This window comes from Acomys minous (genome assembly GCF_964271855.1).
Source record: "Acomys minous genome assembly, chromosome: 14".
NCBI lineage: Eukaryota > Metazoa > Chordata > Mammalia > Rodentia > Muridae > Acomys > Acomys minous.
Window position 1 is genome coordinate 11,306,024 of NC_140496.1, and position 19,215 is coordinate 11,325,238.

A 19,215-nucleotide genomic window follows, 5' to 3' on the forward strand; every position below is an offset into this window, starting at 1 on the left:
AGAGCCCGCCTTGGCCTCAGGGAAAGTGGAAGGTTCCTGTTCTAGTCTCTAGTTGTTCATGGCTGGAGATGGGTTTGGGTTACCTGGGTGCTGTCCTGGAAGCTGCTGGGACTGGCAGGTAGGTGTTTCTTTTGCTGCCAGGGCTGGCTGGTAGAAAGTGCCAGCACAAGGCATGATAAGGGGCTGAGAAGGCACGTCTTCTGCATAGGTTGCTGTCCCCAGGCTTGGTGGTTCAGGGAGCAGTGAGAGTTACACCTCTCTCCTTCCTTTCCTTTTTCTAATTGTCTTCCTTTTTGTTTTTTTGAGACAAGGTTTCTCTGTGTAGCCCTGCCTGTGCTGGAACTCACTCTGTAGACCAGGCTGGCCTCGAACTCACAGAGATCCACCTGCCTCTGCCTCCCGAGTGCTGGGATTAAAGGTTGGCATCACCACTGCCTGGCTTAATTTTCTTTTTGCATCTACTTACTAATGTGTGTATGTGAGGGTGTGTGTAGGCCAGAGGACAACTTGTGGGAATCAGTTCTCTCTTTCTCTCCCCGACATGGGTTCTGGGAATTAAACTCAGGCCATCAGGCTTTACCTCTTAAGCCACCTCGCTGGCCCTCCTTTCTTTTTTTCTTTGTGACATAATTCAAGGAACTAGCAAACCATGTGGGGAGAAGTGTGGGAGGACTGAAAACCAGCAGCGTGTTAATGAGAATGCTCTGATAAACAGAACCAATGTCTTCCTTCTGGAGGGCAGCAGGAAGGACCTCAGTCGCCTTCTGGCAGCATCTAGGTGGCCACCAGGGGCCATGATGACAGCCCATCACACTGAGGATGGGGAGGGGAGCTGGGAGCGGTTCTCACCCACTGAAGCTGCTCCCTCATGACCACAGAGCTCCTTCCTATGTCTAGCAAGGTTGAAGTGAATGGCTGAGGGGCTCTGTGGTGGGCCTCCACTAGCGGAGAGATGGAATAAGAACCCAAGGATTGTGTCCCTACAAGTGTTTCACAGGAGGTAACAAAGGACCACGCCAGCTCCCAGGGGAAGTTAGCTGAGCTCACCAAGCACCTTCCTGGGCAGCCAGCCCAGCTCGGGAGGCAAGACTGTCATTTCCCAGCTTAAGGCAGAGTAGGCAGCAAAGAGCTTGAAACACAATGTGTATCATCCAAAAATCATGCTTCTGGTGGGCATTATGGCTTAAAGAAATCTCTAGAAATAAAAGACTATTATGGAAAGTTGGACCATGAGCACCCTGGTAAAGGGACTGCTATGGTGGCTGGTGGCCAATGGCCAGATCATGGGACCAAAGTGATGACAAGCAGAGGGGAGGGCAAGGGAACCAGGCAAAGCACAGAAGGGGCACAGGAGCACTTCACAGGATCCACTGAATGACTCCTTTTTTATCTAAGTCCCCGAAGCTCCTGGCTGGCAAGAGCTCTGGACGCAGGGCGGAGCACCGCACCAGCTGCCCTGCCTATGACAGGTCCCTTGGTACTGTTGGCAGAGATACTCAGGGCTGCAGAAGGCACCCTGCGATCCCAAGGCTGCTCTACCTGATGGGTCTAAAGATGACAGAAGGGCAATCCTAGCATAGCACTTGGAAGGCAGAAGCAGAAAGCTTAAGATCTTGTCTCAAAAAAACTCAAGAAAAAAAAATACATAAAACAAATAAATAAGGCAATGACATTCTGTGTTCTGCCTCCTGGCCTACACTGCTCTGGAGTGCAATCCTCTACATGCCGACCACCAGCCAGAGCCTACAGGCCTTTGTAGGGCCTCGTCCCTTGCTTCGAAGCTAGATGGCCCTGGGCCGCTCACCTGCCTAGAACCTCCAGGCTGGAGGCCTGGCCGTCAGCACACAGACACAGAGCGGAGCAGTTTTCACATACACCATCCAAGTTAAAGAAGCAGAAGCTTAAGTCTATGACCTCAGTCAGATACAGAAAACACTAGTTGATTTGGTCAACCTGGATGACAAATTTGATATTCTGGTTAAAAAAAAAAAAAAAAGCTCTAGCTTGGTAAAGGACTTCTAAGATCCTTAGAGGACTCCATTAGGCAAGCTCTGAAAGAGGGTGGCTGACTACATTGGGTTTTTTGTTGCTGTTGTTTGTTTGTTTTGGTTTGTTTGTTCTTTTTGTTTTTGTTTTTTAAGACAGTTTCTCTGTGTAGCCTTGGCTGTCCTGGACTTACTTTGTAGACCAGGCTGGCCTCAAGTTCACAGAGGTCCTCCTGCCTCTGCATCCCGAGTGCTGGGATTAAAGGCGTGCACCACCACACATGGCTATTTGTTTTTTTGCTTTGTTTCAGTTTTGGCTTTCCAAGACAGGGTTTCTCTGTGTAGCCTTGGCTGTCCTAGACTCACTTTGTAGACCAGGCTGGCCTCGAACTTACAGCAATCCGCCTGCCTCTGCCTCAGCTTTTGTTTTTTTGAGATACGGTTTTTCTATATACTTCTAGCTGTCCGGGCGCTTGCTATGATATCAACGAGACTGGCTTAGAACTCACAGCGATCCATCTGCCTCTGCCTCCCAAGTGCTGGCGCTAAAGCTGTGTGCCACCACGCCTGGCTTGACTATCATCCTTGAATATTGCAAGCACATGTCTTGGGGGTGTTTCTGATAGAATTAATGTACATTTCAAGAAACAACAGCAGCCTCAAGCATGTAAATTCCAAACACTTTGTCAGATCACAGACACATGCTCTCCTCTCTGATCCTAACAAGGACAGACGCTAAGCCCTCCATTTCACACAGCGGGGCTGTGTGAATATGCTACTTTTCAGCAAAACACAGCCTTTTAAATGATTCTTTCAAGTTCAAGTTGAGTTTCAAGTAATCCCCTTACAGCAGCCCCAGAAGAATTACCGCTCCTCTAGGTTTAAAGTGCCTATTTTAAAAAGAGCAGAAAAATGGAAAATACACCTAGAGGACTGAGCTCCTCAAGGCTGCTCACCACTTGCTTCTAGGCTTTTGTTGCAGGACAGACGTTGAATTATTCTCATCTGTCAGGGGACCAAATACAGCGCTACAACATGAGGTAGCTGACAGGAGAGGGTTTGTTTTTCCTCTCCAATCACTAAGAGTGGGAACGAACGCAAGCAACACCCATCCACCTAAGCAGGAAACGGCACAGAGCGAGCTGTCGAGCGTTCCCTGGTGCTGCTTGAGGAAGTTCAGCACCACTGGCTCAGGCCTAGCTTCTCTGTGCCTGGTGAGGAAGAGCAATGAAACAAGGCCTCTAACTCTGCACAGCTAACACGCTCAAGAGAAGGAAGAGAGCGCAGCAGGCAGGATGCAGAACCACTCACAGTTGCAAACCATGTAGAAGGGCCTGCAGCTCAGCTGCCCCGGCTTTCCGTGTGCGGGAGCTCAGGGTCCTCTCCACCCTGGGCCAGCAGGCTGGCTCTCATGCTGCCCTGTACAGCTAAGGAGCTGTAAGGCATCTTTGAGGACTACACAAAAGGCAGAAAGACCCCTCAGCCTGCCAAGGCAGTTTCCTTCCCCTTCTGACAGCATGGGGCAAACTCAATGATGCCTTAGCTTTAGTCTTTATGAGCCTTGCTTCTAGAAGACACCCAGTAAAGCCTGAGACTGCCGACAGCCAACTGACAGGGAGAAGCAAAGGTTTTTACAGCTTCTTCAGATGGAAAGGCTTGGTCTGGAAGCTGAAACCATACTGCAAATGATGCACATTTTAGAAATAAAAACACTCGCATGCCAAGAAAAACTAAGTTCCTGTTGAATTGCCTGTATGAGCCCTGGTCTCCCAAAGGCCTGGCTTCAGCATTTGGCTGCTGCTCACATTTGAATGTTCCTGGTAGTCTGAGGAGGGCATCCCTACCCACCTCAGACATGAAAGAATCAAAGCAGAAAGTTCTGGAAAAGATCCTAAACCCATATAAAGATGCATTGTGTTAACATGATGAACATTATGAGGTGTGCTGGGCAAAGGGCTTCAACTGTCCCACAGAAGCGCTTGGGGACACAGGCGTGAGGCGGGTACATGAGGCACTTGGAATGGTTAATTCTGTCCTAGTTTCCTGCTCCATAGGCCAGCCCAACTATGGACACAGCTTTTCGCTGAAAATCCAGCAGACCTGACGAAACGCATCACAATGAAGGCTGGGGTGCTGTGACTCAGTGCCTACTTGCACCCAGATCAACTCACACAGACAGGATCCTCAAGCTCCAGGGACTTTATAAGCCAGAGAGGGAGGGCTGTGTCCCACCTGCTTCCTTGTGAGGTTCCCAGAACTGTGAGCACAAGTCTTGGGAAGTGCTCAGTACTTGTTGTGCGATCCAGGGCAGGCACGTCACTGTAAGAAAGCAGCTTTGCTCTTCCCAGTGGCTGCTTCTGAGGCAGTTCTGGTGCCTCCAAGTACATGCAGTGAAAGCCACCTCACTCCTTCCCGGAGCACCCCACGTCTTCACCAGGCCACAGGGGGGCTGTGCAATCAGGAAAGCCAGCTTTCTAGGAGGCAGGGTTTTTTCATATTCTTTAGAGGTCTTCCGGGACCCCTGATGTAGTGCACTGGGTAGGAGATGCTAAGTTGTTTCCCCAGACCCCTGACTGGCAGCCCTTCAGACTCTGAGGCACAAGGACAGCTATACCATTCACCAGCTTCATAAAAAGAATGCATTTCCAAGACACTGCTTATGGGCAGCTTCTCTCCACTCATAAAGAATAAGATGGCACTTTCAAGCCACTGGAGATCAGAGGATGCTCGGCAGCAGTGAGATGTAACAGAACACTTGCTCCAGTACAAATAAGATTCAGACAGAGCCTTTCAGTCTTTTTCATCGCTGCATGATGTGAAAAGTCTAACCAGAACCATGACTCCTTAGAGTAGCCAGGCTCAACCTCAGACCAGTGCTTTCCAGGACCAACTGCTGGCTACTAAATACATTTTTTAGTCTTGCTAAGGAATAGAGATGCAAACCTAGAAAAACCGACTACTGTCTACAAACAGTTCCACACTTACACGCAACATGTGTCTGACACAGCCGTGTAACTGAAGGTCAACAGATTCAAGGGTTTATCGGAAGCACCGGGATACAGCAGTTTGTGTAGCTTGTGACTACAATTCCAAAGTAAACATACGGAGACAGACTTAACAAGTCACATGACACAGCATGCGTACACACATTCGCTCATCTGTCACACTTTTTCTTCTAACAGGACATACACATTCTTGAGATTAGAAAAAAAAACCACTTCATTTTAAATTAAGCACTTAAATCTTTGAAAAATGTATGTTTAGATATATTAGAAAAACAACAAACCTACTTTAGATCCTAGCAAGACAGTGTCTTGATTTACCTATCGTAGTCTAAGAGATGAGCTTGCAGTAAAAATAAAATGCATTTCCTCCAAAGATATTTGTGTTTCTTAAGATCTAGCCTCAGTTGCCAAATGCAATGTATATCTGGTCAAAGTGCCTTAGAGAGAAGGGAAGGACCACTCAGACTCTAAGACACAAGAGGAGTAGTAAAGCAGCCTGCAGCAAAGGTGCCATGAGCTACTTGACAATACTAAAAGAGAGTAGTTATGAAGAGGTATGGTTGACTTTGAAACATCAAAATAAAATTAAATACAGCCCTACTCTTCAACAAGATAGTTTTATACACAACACACACACACACACACACACACACACACACACACACACACACAAAATAAGTTTGGCACTTAGCAGCTTTTAATATTGCATCCCATATTAAATTGCAAATTTATTTTATAAAATGCTAATTTCTGCAGCTATAGTGTCAATAAACTCAATTGAAAAACCTGGTTTTTTGTTTGTTTTTTAAAGTGAACTGACCAAGTTGTTGACATTTGCTCTAAGACCCACCATCACTCTAAACAAGGAACTGTGTCCTTGGAGATGCCTGAAGCAGACTGAGAACTTTTTATTTTTTTATTTTTTGGTTTTTCAAGACAGGGTCTCTCTGTGTAGCCTTGGCTGTCCTGGAGTCACTTTGTAGACCAGGCTGGCCTTGAATTCACAGTGATCCACCTGGCTCTGCCTCCTGAGTGCTGAGATTAAAGGTGTGAGACACCACCGCAGGCGAGAAGAACTTAAAACTCAGGAGCTAAAAGCAAACAAACAAACTAAACCCAACTGAAACAGAGCAGTTAGCAGCTGTCCTGGGTACCAGTTTCTATCTGCTCTAGCAGGCCGTGGCTCTGTCCTGCACAGGTATTTCACAGAAGCCACCATCTCAACAACAGCACAAAGTACTTTCTTTGCTTCTTTGATGGAAAATGTCCCAATGCAGAGACACGGCAATGTGGCACAATCCAAGCCTGGCTTTGACTGACATTGCGCTTGACTGGATGGCATGACTATGTGGCACATCTGGCCTAGAGCAAAGGTTAAAAGTTTAGACCTTCTCCTGCCAAGTTGCTTCTGGCCACAGCAGAGTCAGGAAGCCATTCTCAGTCCCTTTAACAGCCACCCCTGGCCTCCTTTTAGCAACTTTTGTAAGGCAGATGACTCACAAACGGGCAGGTATAAGAAAATCCTACAGAGTCCACCCTTTTCCAGGTCCATGGGTGGGAAAATAGAATTGATGTTTTGTATGCATGTTATTGCATATAAACATCTCATGTAGGAAGTTTCTAGAAGAAATTCCTATTGTCCAATTTATAACCAAAGGATGTATTTATACATTTAGCAATCACTAAGATACAATGTTGCTCTTACAGCCATATCTAAGAGAAAGAAACTTGAAGAAAACAATTAGAGATGAGGAACTCTATCAAGTTGATTAGAAACTTGATATTGTACACAGCTCACACTAACAGTGCACTCAAGTCCCTGATTGCACACCAAGGTAGCATAATCTGGATGGAAAGCAAAATATCTTACAAGATCAATTCCACTAACTGAAGAATTCTTTTACTGATGGGCAGAGGAAAGGCAGGTGAAGATGGAGGTGAAGATGGAGGTGAGTGATGGAGGTGAAGATGGAGGTGAGTGATGGAGGAGGGGCAAAGAAAAGGGCGCTAACAGGAACAGAGTTAAATGAACTCGAGGTAGTTTATCCTACCAGCCAAACATTACTGGGAGTGAAAGTGTCTAAAACGCCTACCAGTGAACGGCTTTGGGAGCGCCTGTTACAATGATTCGACACACACCTGCATTCAACGACATGTTTGTAACTGTCAGCGAGGTAAACAGTAAACAGGACGGAGTGTGCTTTCAGACCATTATACAAAGACATTTTTGATCCCTACGAACCTTACCTGGACAGCTTTACTTTTTTTTTTTTTTTAACTTTTAGTTTTTCATTGTTTTTAGCTGCAGCAGAGCTTTATCACTTGCCTGACTCTATCTCAAGTCTCCTCTGCACTAACGCCCTGGAGGATAGGAAGAATGGGGCGACTGAAGTCCCTCCTGGTGTGACAGCGCCACCCTAGAACTCAGCATCACACCTTGAGCAATTCCTTTAAGCTCACACAAGGGCTGCACACTTGAGCTCTTCGGGTGACGTATCTTTACTAAGACAGACTGTTGCCAGATCCTTCGAGGTTATGCCTTAGTTTCAATTCATCAGAGTTTAGTTTCTAAAAGTCTTAAGACAGAGCACTAGTAATACGTGGGAACGAACTGGCACAAACCTCAACTACTGGGTGGGGCTAGGCGTTATATCCCTCTTCAGGCACGCAGTACAAGGAACAACCTTGCACTCCGGGTACACTGGCTTGCATATATAGATTCTGTTGTTTGTTTACCACAGCCACACACACTGGAACGCAGCAGTCAGTCAGAGTTCCCCTTCCGGGAAATTGCACCTTACGGTTCTAACTTTGAGATGTCACGTGACACCAACCCCGCTCCCTCCTCCTTTTGACAATCACCAGCCTCGGTTTACAGAGGCGTCAGGCTAGAGGAACTGATTCTCCCGGGTAGTTTTTCAACGGTTACGCGGTCTCCAAACAAGAGCAGAAGCCGGAGCTTCTAAGCATTAAAAAACCACCAAAGAGTAACCATACTGAAGCCCAGCACACAGCAAGATGGGGCGGCTACTTCTCTGCGCTTGCGTGTCCAGCCACGTGATGCGCTTGGGGCGGGATCTCGCTTTTGGCTCCTCTTCCTCTTCAAGGGGAATGGACCCGGATGCGGAACAAGCCTTGCTGCAGCTGTAGGCGGAAGAGCTTGCAGTTGGCTATGCGCAGGGCTGCACAGCCTGTGCGCCGAAGATCGGATGGCAGGAGTGGTTTCGTGTGGTGCCAGGTGCCGGTGCTTCTCTTAAACTCCCGCACGTAGTCATAGTTGGTACCTAAACCCAGAGAGGGAGCAGAACTGAGCTGATGCGCTTGAGCCACTAGAACCAGTTCCCAGGAAAGCGCTGCAGCCTACTCACCCGTGTCGAGGTCTCCGATAACATAAATACTGGCTCCTATGGGGACAGCTCCATAGACAAAGGATGAGCTGGCAGGGATGCATAGGTTCTGATCGTTAAGATAGATCCACCTGGAAGCAAGACACAACAGACACAACTCAGGAAATCCGAGGTACCAATGACACACCTAGGAAGACAAACAGGGACAATGCTACTGGGCAAGCCACCAGCACACTGCACACTGCTATCCTTGATCCCCCACCCACTTACAGGAATCTCACTATTGTTACTGTCAAGACAGACAGCATAGGGACTGTAATGTCAGGGACAGTAGGTGAGGCTTGTTTGGTTCTGGTTTTGGGGTGGACTTAGGGAACTGCTGGATCCTGTGGAAAGGGCATGTGGCACTTAAGTGATGAGAAAACGGCCTCTTACCCAAAGCACAATGCTGCTGTTTTCTAGTCAGTAAGGAATGGGGATCCTAGTTGCTACTGCTCACCACGTCTCGGTGCCCTGGATCCTTTGAAGACTTAACCACTGCAATGGCGAGCATTTCCTTAAATCTAACTGTGCTGGGCATTTTGGCATGAGCTTCCCGGCCACTTTGAGTACCTTCTTTTGCAAAATGTCTATTCAACCCAACACTCAGGAGGCAGAGGCAGGTGGATCCCTGTGAGTTCGAGGCCAGTCTGGTCTACAAAGTGAGTCCAGGACAGCCAGGGATACACACAGAGAAACCTTGTCTCAAAAAACAAAAACAAACAGGAAAGTCTACTAAAAATTTTGCTCATTTTAGAAAACATACATACAAATAAAAACAAGACAACTCTTTTAAAGAAAGCATTCTAGGAAAAAAAAAACTGGACTAACCTTTGAGTGTCAAGGTCAGGAAAGACAGAGGCTATCACAGGCTAAGGGACGGCAAGGAAGCACAGCACCTGGTGGCAACCAGAATTCAGGCTGAACTGAGGCAAGGGACATGCTGGTGACAAGTGGGCGACACTGCAGGCAGTCTGTATTTTAGCTAGTACTGCACAGCCTCACATCTGTGTTCTCACCAAGTTGCATGTTAACATTAGAAGCCCACTGAATGGCTTATGGGAATACCTTGACTTTCTGAAACGTTTCTACAAGTCTACTGCGAACAGAAATGACTCAGTTCGTGAGGGCATTTGCTGTTTAGCTTATCCACTCCACTGTGATCCTTGGGCTCCACATCACAGAGTCACCTCCTGCAGAGGTTGTTCTCCAACCTTCGTATGAGATAAATAAAATCAAGGCTTTGCCATGCAGTAACGGTCACTCAGGAAACTGACCCGTTTCCCACTAACAGCTCACACGCATGCCAGAGCAGAGCCACTGCCTAAGCAGCCCGGAGGCGTCACTGTCCAGGACGGTACATGGCTTCTGTGGCACCTCAGCTGCCCAGCAGCTCAGAGAGAGCCAGTGTAGAAAGTGGGGGCACTCTGCTGTCAAATACCAACAAAGATCACCACTCACTTCACCAGACTCTTCCCCAACTGGTATGAAACAGGCAGCTTATTTAAAAGTCCAAGGAAGGAAGGAAGAAGATAATTTGCCCAATATTATAAAACAAAGCTAAGCCACCACATCTTTCTCTCTTTCTCCTTCTCTGTCTCACCCCGCCCCCTTCCTTTCTGTGTCTGAGAAAGGACCCCCGCTGCTGCTCAATTTGCTAAGCTGTGTGGGGTGACCTTTAACGTCTGTCTTTCTGCTTCCACTTATGAATGTTGGATAGCATGCCCAATTTATAGGGTACAGAGATGGCCCCATGGCTCCATCGTGCTCTCTCCTGAGCCACATCCCCAGCCTACTATCAGGTGGTTTGCTGGGGCTAGAAGCGTGGAATTTGCCTCACATATGTACACACATGTACTCAGTATGTGCTGAAGTTGGTGGGCACTAGAAATTCTCCTGTTTCCGTCTTCCATTCTGCCATGCCCAGCCATTTCTAAGTGAACTGAATGGAGGAACAGGCTTCACATGCCTGCATTTTCTGCCAGTTCCCCAGGGATACAGTGGATTTCTTATTTTTGGAGGGCAGGAGAGTCCCACCAAGAGGACCATGGGAAGGGAGCTTGCACTCAGTTCTAAGATGTGGCAAGAGGACACAGCAAGGTGCAGGAGGAGAGAAGGTGGGTGTCCAAGAGACCCCTTGTTGAATGTGAAAGGTAGAGGGTGGCAATGACATGAGGGTGAGAGAATCCAGAGGACCCTGTCAGAGTGTGGGGACAACTGGGAAGAGGGCAGAGAGATGAACACCACAGGGGCACAGGAACTACCAGAGGAGAGGCGCACTGCCATCTCCCTGTGCCATCTCCCTGTGCCATCACTCTGTGTTATCTCCCTGTGCCATCACCCTTTGCCATTACCCTGTGCCAACACCGTGTACCATCACCCTGTGCCATCTTCAAGTGCCATCACCCTGTGTCATCTCCCTGTGCCATCATCATGTGCCATCACCTTGTGCCATCTCCCTGTGCCATCTTCCTGTGCCGTCACCATGTGCTATCTCCCTGTGCCATCTCCATGTACCATCTCCCTGTGCTGTCACTATGTGCTATCTCCCTGTGCCATCACCACATGCCATCACCCTGTGCCATCACCATGACTTGGGAGCAACTTGTGGCCTTTTTTCTTTTTTTACAGTCTTTTATTTTTAATTCAGAAACCACAGAAAATAGTAAGATATGGCATTTTTCCAGGAAAGTTTTAATCTAAAAATAAGGAACAAAGACAGAAAAGATAAGCGATCACTTACAATCTGAATGGTCTATAACCTAACACAGACTGCTCATCTGGCAGCAGTTTCCACAGTGTGCAAAAAGCGCACACCCGGGAGCTCTGCAACATGCTGGGGAGGGGGGTTTTCTGCCAGTGTTAATGGGAACATAGCCAGGTCAGCAGGGTGGGTGCAACAGGGGACGCTGCAGCCAGAAAGCCTGTGTCTGTGCTCCCTGTCCTCTTGGGAGACAGAAGACCACTGCCTGAGCCTTGTAGACTGTAAGGGAGCAGATGAAGCCCAGCAGCGACTGTGCAGCATCTGGTTCTGCTCATGTCCAGTGTTTTACAACTGTGCAAATGTCTTGTATGTCACTGACAAGAGATCTTGGCAACTGCTCTCTGTTTACAAACTAACACTGAGGAGGCTGGGAACATGAAGGTTGGAGATGTATGGATTTTATTTGAAACTTTTTCTTTCTTTTTTTCTTTTTTCTTTTTTTGAGACAGGGTTTCTCTGTGTAGCCTTGGCTGTCCTAGACTTGCTTTGTAGAAGAGGCTGGCGTCGAGCTCACAGTGATCTGCCTGCCTCTGCCTCCTGAGCGCTGGGATTAAAGCCACCATGCCGGGTGAAATTTCTTCTTAAGATGAAGCATTTTATTTATTTTTGTGTGTTTATGTATGTATTCATGGGCGACAGTGCACTTGCACATGGGTGTAGGTCAGTGTCATGCCTGGCCTTTGTGAGAGTGCTGGAGACAGAATGAAGACCCTGACGTTTAAGTAGCAAGTACTTTACTGACTGACACACTCCCCATGCCCCCTTTTTAATACAAGAATGGGGCTGGGGATGTGAGCACTGGTCAAGAGGGCTGGCTGCTCTTCCAGAGGACCTGAGTTCAGTTCCTAGCATCATGTCTGGTGCTCCTAACTCCAGCTCCTGGAGATCTCACAGCCTCTTTTAACCTCCTTGAGTATCCACACACATAGCACACATTCACACAGAAACAAAGAAATAATAAAGAGTAAGTTTAAAGCCAGACACGGTAGGGAGACAGAGGCCTCTGTGAGTTCATGGCAGGCCTGGACTATATAGAGAGTTCCAGGCCAGTTATGGCTAAAGAGTAAGACGCTCAAAAAAAAAAAAAAAAAAAAAAGGTGGGGGGGAGAGACACAGAGAGAGAGAACATTAAATTAAACAAATAGGAGTTTTGTAGTTTCCTACTTAGAACAGGTGGTCAAGCTCATCAACAACAGATGTGGCACAGGCTAATTGGTAGGGACACCGTGCTTCTACCAACACAGCATGTCCCAGGACAGCTGGGAAGTGTTACAGTCAGACTGAGTCCCACCCAAGGCAATAGGCAGAAAGAGTAAAAACGTAAGCAAATGGCTGCTGACAAGTTGCAGCTCAGCTGACTACGCACAGAGTCAGTCATCAGGAAAGAGGTTTGTGTCAGTGTTTTATCAAAAGCCAAATGTGCCGCTAATGCTTGTTCATCAAGCGGGACAGTCTGGGCAGAAGATTAACACAGTCTTTCCCACCTCCAGCAGTGGCATATCAAACAAGCCTTTTGACATCCCCTGCCCACTACCACACAGCAAATACGTCCGAAGCTGCCTCATTTTCTGTCCGGTAAATTCCTCTGACAGTCTACCCCTAATGAGGGGAAGGCATGTCTGAAACTACCCAGGATGGGAGCATGTGACAGATCAGGCATTTACATGCGTGTCTCAACGCCCTGTATCTGTTCATTACTCATATACAACCCCTTATCTCAAAGACAGGAAATGAGACATTATCTTACAGCACCCCCGTCTGGTAACACAATGGAAGCACATATTATTACACATGTAGCAGGGGTCCCTTAGGATCTGAACAGGTCACTGTGCTTAGGAACACGAAAGTGTGAGAGGAGGGTGAAACAGCACTACCACAGGCTCATGCCATGGTCTGTCAGGCATTTTGTTTGTCTGTCTTTTTTTGTTCGTTTGTTTTCTGAGACAGAGTTTCTCTGTGCAGCCTCGGCTATCCTAGACTTGCTTTGTAGACCAGGCTGGCCTCTGAACTCACAGAGATCCACCTACCTCTGCCTCTGCTTCTCTGACTGCTGGGATTAAAGGTGTTTACCACTGTTAGGCATTTAAAAAAAGGATTTCCTTGGGAGGCAAAGCAGGTGGATTGTTGTTAGTTCGAGGCTAGCCTGGTCTACAAAGAGAGTTTCAGGACAGCCAGGGCTATTATGCAGAAATTCTGTCTAAGAAAAAACAAACAAAAAGGCTTTTCTTTTTACATTTATTTTTTTACTGTGTGCGTGTGTGTGTGTGTGTGTGTGTGTGTGTGTGTGTGTGTGTGTGTGCAACAAACTGTGTAGAAGTCTGAGGACAAGTTGTGGGAATAATTTTCTCTTTTTATCTTGGGGGTCCTGGCAATTGAATTCAGGTCATCAGGCTTCATCTGATGACCCACATTTCTGGTCCCTGTCAGTGTTTTAGTATCTTAGACACTGACACATGATAGAGCATCTGATGCCAGGCAGGTTTGATGCTGGAGGATAATATGGGTTGTCCACGTGGGATCTTGCCCGACAAAGTCAGAGAGATAGGGGGTCAGGGACAGAGAAGCATGTGTGAGCCTGGAAGAAGATGGTCAAGGCTTTCTCTGGAGAGTGGTAGTTAACTGTAGTTTTGGAAAAGACCAGGCTAACTAGATGGACAAAAGGCCTTTCAGGCAGAAGCAGCCTGGAGCTGAGCTAGCCAAGGGTTCAGTATGGAACCTCTGGGCAGACAGCCCCAGAAAAAGCAGATGAAGCTCTGTCATAAAAGGGTACAGATGGCCAGGTGTAGGGGTGCACACCTTTAATGCCAGCACCTGGGAGGCTCTCTAAGTTTCAGTGCCAGCTTGGTCTATGTATAGAGGACAGCCCAAAGGACATAGAGAGGTCCTGTCTCAAAAGAAAGAAAGAAAGAAAAAAAGAAAGAAAGAAAGAAAGAACAAAACTGCCCTAAAAACTAGTGACCAATTATAAGCTAGTAAATATCAAATGAAAGTCGGGCATGGTGGCACATGACTTTAATCCCTGCACTCGAGGAGGCAGAGGCAGGCGGATCACTGTGAGTTCAAGGCCAGCCTGGTCTACAAAGCAAGTCCAGGATATCGAAGGCTACACAGAGAAACCCTGTCTTGGAAAAAAAAAAAGTAAATATCAAATGTGGGCTAAGTTCCAAGTTCTAGGTGTTTTTTTAAGTCATTGTTGTGGTTTAAATGAGAATAATTTAAATATATTTGCATACTTGGTCCTGGTGTCTAGTTGGTGGAACTGTTTGGGAAGGATTAGGAGGTGTAGTCTTGGAGGAGGTGTGTCACTGAGGGGTAGGCTTTTGGTTTCAAGAGACTCTGGCCACTCCCAGGCCTCTCCCTCTTCTTCCTCTGTCTCCAATTTTTGGATGAAGATGTGAGCTCTCAGTTACTTCTATCACTATGCCTTTGTTCCACCATCATGGGCTCTAACCCTCTGAAACTGTCTGTCCAAATAAATGCTTTCTGTATGTTACCTTGGTCAACATGTCTTATCACAGCAATAGAAAAGTAACTAGAACACTCACCAACTTCTGAAGTCACTGACAAATATCTAGCATGCACTGGACATACCCCTTAAGGAGAAAACTCAGTGAGGTCACTGGAATCCAAAGCTAAGACACGGCTCTGAAAGCGTGAGGGAGAGGCCAGGAGGGAGAGCCTCGAGACTGACGCACAGGGAGAGAATGAATGTAGATGCCTTGAGACTGATTACCTCTTAAACTCGTCATGATAGAACTCAGACTTGCAGGTGACCATCTCGCTGCCCTGGATGTCCTCTCGACTTCTGACACCTCCAAATACATACAGCTCCATGGCAACACCACAGGCCACCGCTCCAAACCTGTAGGGCCACAGAACACAGTTGCTGGCTAGAACTCAGGACCTCAGCCCCAAGTCCTCCACTACTGTTCTTTGGTTTGTTGGTCTTTTTGAGACCTCAGGGGAAGCTGGAACTCACTATGTAGACCAGACTGGTCTTGAACTCATAGTAATCCTCTTGCCTCAGTAGTCTCCAAGTGTTGTGAAGAAGGCATAGTCATCATGCTCAACCCAACTACTCTTGTCTTTGTGTGTGTGTTTGTGCACGCGCATGTGGAGGGCAAAGTGACAGAGTCAGTAGTGACTCCTTGTCCTTATTCATTAAGGCAAGGTTTCTCAATTGAACCCAAAGTTTGCCAATAGGGCTAGTCCAGCTAGCCAGCTTTAGGGGCTCCTTGTCTCTGCCTTTCTGGTGCTAGGACTGTCTGCCTGACATTTATTTGGATACTGAGGATCTGAACACTGGTCCTATACTTGTGTAGCACACCACACACTTTCACGCCAAGCCATCTCCCCAGCCTTTATTGCTTGTTGTATCCGCAAATATATGCCAAGCTCTGAGGCCTCACACATCAATAGTCACATGCTGTTGGGCACACACACTCTGCCTCACCTCCTCTCTTTCAGTGGACATATGGCAGTCCACTGCTGGGTCCGTGGATCGTAACACTCCACAGACTCAAACAGTTTTCCATATGATCCTCCGCCCATGGCATAGATTTTCTTTTTCATAGCTGCATAGCAGCCAATCTGGAAGGAAAAAAAACAAGGGTAGGGAAAGGTACCATTTGTCATTAGAACTGGATGGATGGACAGCAAGTGGCCTAGAGAGCATGGTCACACATGTAGGACAATTTCTAACTCCTAACAGCAAAATCATCATGTCTTCTTCTTTTTTTTTTTTAAAGATTTATTTATTATTTATTCAGTCTTCTGCCTACACGTAGGCCTGCACACTAGATGAAGGCATTAGATCTCATTATAGATGGTTATGAGCCACCATGTGGTTGCTGGGAATTGAACTCGGGACCTTTGGAAGAGCAGGCAGTGCTCTTAACCTCTGAGCCACGTCTCCAGCCCCAATCATCATGTCTTCTAACATGACCCCAGAGGACGTTGGAGATATGTACTGGAAAACCCCAGAAAGGTGGGGTTGTCATCCCTCTACAGCAAAAGAAGGTAGTAAGTCTACTTTTCTTTACCTTTCAGGGGGCATGCTGAGCATGGAACCCAGAACTTTGAACATGCCAGGCTAGTGTTCTGCCATTACACTGGACCTCAGTCCATAATCAAATTAAACAAACAAACAAACAAACAAAAAACAACAACTTTTTTTTTTAACCTAGCTCCCTTCTTCTATCATGTGGATTCTGACACATCAGGTCATAAAGTGTGGCAGCAAGCACCTTTACCCTCTGAGCCATCTTGATGTCCTTGATCTCAGAATGATCTGCCTGCCTCTGCGTCTCAAGTGCTGCATGCGCCACCACTGCAGGGCTAATTACTTCCTCCTTTCATCAGTATTTGAGCTCCCAAGAGTTAAGACTCTTGGAACAATAATGTGCTCAATTTCTGTCACAACTGTTTAGTTGGCTGGTGTGGTGGTTTGAATGAAATGGCCCCCATAGGCCCATAGGGGGCAGCACTATTAGGAGGTATGGCCTTGTTGGAGGAAGTGTGCCACTCTGGGGATGGGCTTCGAGGTCTCATATGCTCAAGCCAGGCCAAGTGTGAGTTTTCCCACTGCTGCCTGTGAGTCAAGATGTAAAACTGAGCTCCTTCTCCAGCATCGTGTCTGCCCGCATGCTGCCATGCTTCCCACCATGATGATAATGGACTAAACTCCTGAAACTGAGCCAGCACCAATTAACTGTTTTCCTTATAAGAGTTGCCATGGTCATGGTGTCTCTTCACAGCAATGAAACCCTAACAAAGAAGTGCACACAGTAAGAAAGACAGGCTCTCCACAGCACAGACGAGAGCCTTGGCCACAAGGACTGATGGGGACAGTTCTGCATGAAACCAGAGGCTACATGAGAGAGGCTCGCAGGAGGAAGCCACTGCGGGTTTTCACTTGGAGAGTAAGTTAGGAATGTAGGAGAGATGCAGCTATTCACAGAGGAATACTGCAGGCCCTGCCACACAGCCCCACTGCTCAGAGAGAGACAAACACGCACACGGGCCCTCTCCTGCTGTGATGTGTGACCGCTGACACAGAGGCAAGCTGCCAACAGAGACAGAGCTCCAGAGCCTTGATCCTCTGAGCATTTCCAGTTGTGCAAAGGCATAATGAAGAAATGAAGATGTGCACTTGGGACTTTGCTCAGAAGTCAAGCACTACGTGAGGCCCTGGGTGTGATCCTTCCCACAGCAACAATCGACCCCAGAAAGAGACACTGACTTAGAAGGCAGCTGCAGCGGACTACGGCACTCACCTTTCTAACCATGGTCAGGTCGGGCTGCTTCGTCCAGGTTTTTGAATAAATATCGTAACACTCCATGGAAATCAGCTCCCGGTCGCCATCTTCCCCGCCGAGGATGTAAAGCATCCCGTCTATCTCCACGATTCCAAAGTTGTGTCTCGCCTGGAAAGATATCACAAACCTCTGAGGGCGGACGTGGATACCCACGGTATTTTATCCCTGTGTTCCGGCAGAGCAGAGCCTTGCTCACACTGCTTCTGCTTGGAACGCCTCCTCACTGTGTGTGGCTTCCTTGGCACCACAGACAAGAGCTGGGCAGTCCTCAGGACCAGGGACAAAAGATTCAGGCTTATCCATGGAGATGCTGTGCTTAACCTACAGAGCTCAAGAAGTGCACATCTCTCCCAGGACAACTGGCTCAGCATCACTGTTGCTGTGCACTTATGGGCAGGCAGGTTTCTGAGGTGACTGTGAAGGATGACAACAGCCATGTGTGTGGACTATCTGTGGCCAGGATGGGCAGCAGGGAACACAGGGTGTGTCAGAGTACCAGGAATTACAGAAGCCTGGGGTGCATAGCATTCACCCTCAGTCCAAACAGAACATAGGAGATTCTGTGGAATCTCTGTAGAAACATGCAAAGCCACACAAAGCCTCTGTACACACTTTGCACAATTTAGAGAGAGGAAGGTGGTAGGGAAGGCATCTTGACATGGAGCAAGCAGTAAGGGAGCTAAGGAACGGGTCCTAGGCCTCTGCAGGGAGGTGGTGCTGGGCAGGAGGCCAGGAGGAGGCCCGGGAGGACAAGGCAGGAGAGGGAGGAGGAGGAGAGCAGGGCTCCAGGCAGGGCAAGGCCGGGCTGCCTCTTCTTTCCTTACATGGAAACTCACACTCAATAAAAATGCCAAGGAGGAAAGAAACACACCCCAGAGACAAAGTGCACCATACCTCATTCATGGGTGGAAGCGCGGTCCACGTGTTGGCATCTGGGTCATACTTCTCTCCCGAGCTCAGTGTCTGCTTATTTTCATCTTGGCCCCCCAACACAAACAAAAATCCTTCTGCAAGAAGCACAGGGGATACACAGGACACCCTCAGCAGGAACCACAGTGCAGAGGCCTGGCATTTAGAGCTACTGTCCCCAACCCAGATAGTTTTCTTGCTACTTGGTGACAGAGCCAAACTTATTAGTCACTCTGGCCATTTTACACTAGTCAATACAGTCTTTGAGGTGATTCTCACCCTGGAGGAGGAGGAGAAGAAAGGTGGTACCACCCTTCAGGTACCAGGCAGCTCAGGGCTAACTCAATTCATTACATTATTCCCTAGCTCTGTAAGTCTCAGGTAGCATCTGACCTACAATCCACATCTATTCTAAAGATCACTAGGATTCTCAGCACAGGACATTTGACATTCAAAACAGAATGCAAGACTCACTGTTGAGCCTGCTGTTGGGGTAGTGATGGAGATAAGTTCAGCAATAGAGCCCGTGGCCAGGGCTGGCAAGGTCCTAAGTTTTATCCCCAACATTGTACAATGAGGGGATGAATAAATCAGTGGGCCAGCTGGACCACTACTCAACTTTCTTTTTTAAACTTACATTTGACTCCATATACACTCTCTTGGTAAGTGCAACTCTCAGCCTCATCAAAGAAGCTGCGTCTGCAGCAGTTGGAGGCAATTGTGGAGAGTACAACTGGCCAAAATGCAGGAAACAAATGACCATGGGCCACACCTCAGGCTCAGGGGACATTGTGGTAGAGAGGGTGAGAAAGACTGCAAGGGTCAGAAGGCCAGGATGTCTGCTGTGAG

General features: G+C 47.7%; 1 protein-coding gene across 1 annotated transcript in view; it reads right to left on the bottom strand.

Annotated features, from left to right (window-relative positions):
* Positions 1-8,085: 8,085 nt before the first annotated feature.
* GAN (gigaxonin) overlaps positions 8,086-19,215 on the bottom strand; it is a 50,111-nt gene continuing 38,981 nt past the window's right edge. Inside the window, exons 6-11 of the mRNA XM_084757884.1 lie at positions 18,352-18,464; positions 17,416-17,565; positions 15,594-15,730; positions 14,874-15,002; positions 8,359-8,468; positions 8,086-8,274 (exon numbers count right to left, since the gene is read on the bottom strand). Coding sequence (XP_084614010.1) covers positions 8,093-8,274; positions 8,359-8,468; positions 14,874-15,002; positions 15,594-15,730; positions 17,416-17,565; positions 18,352-18,464 — 821 coding nt within the window. The 3' untranslated portion in view covers positions 8,086-8,092. The remainder of the gene's footprint in view (positions 8,275-8,358; positions 8,469-14,873; positions 15,003-15,593; positions 15,731-17,415; positions 17,566-18,351; positions 18,465-19,215) is intronic.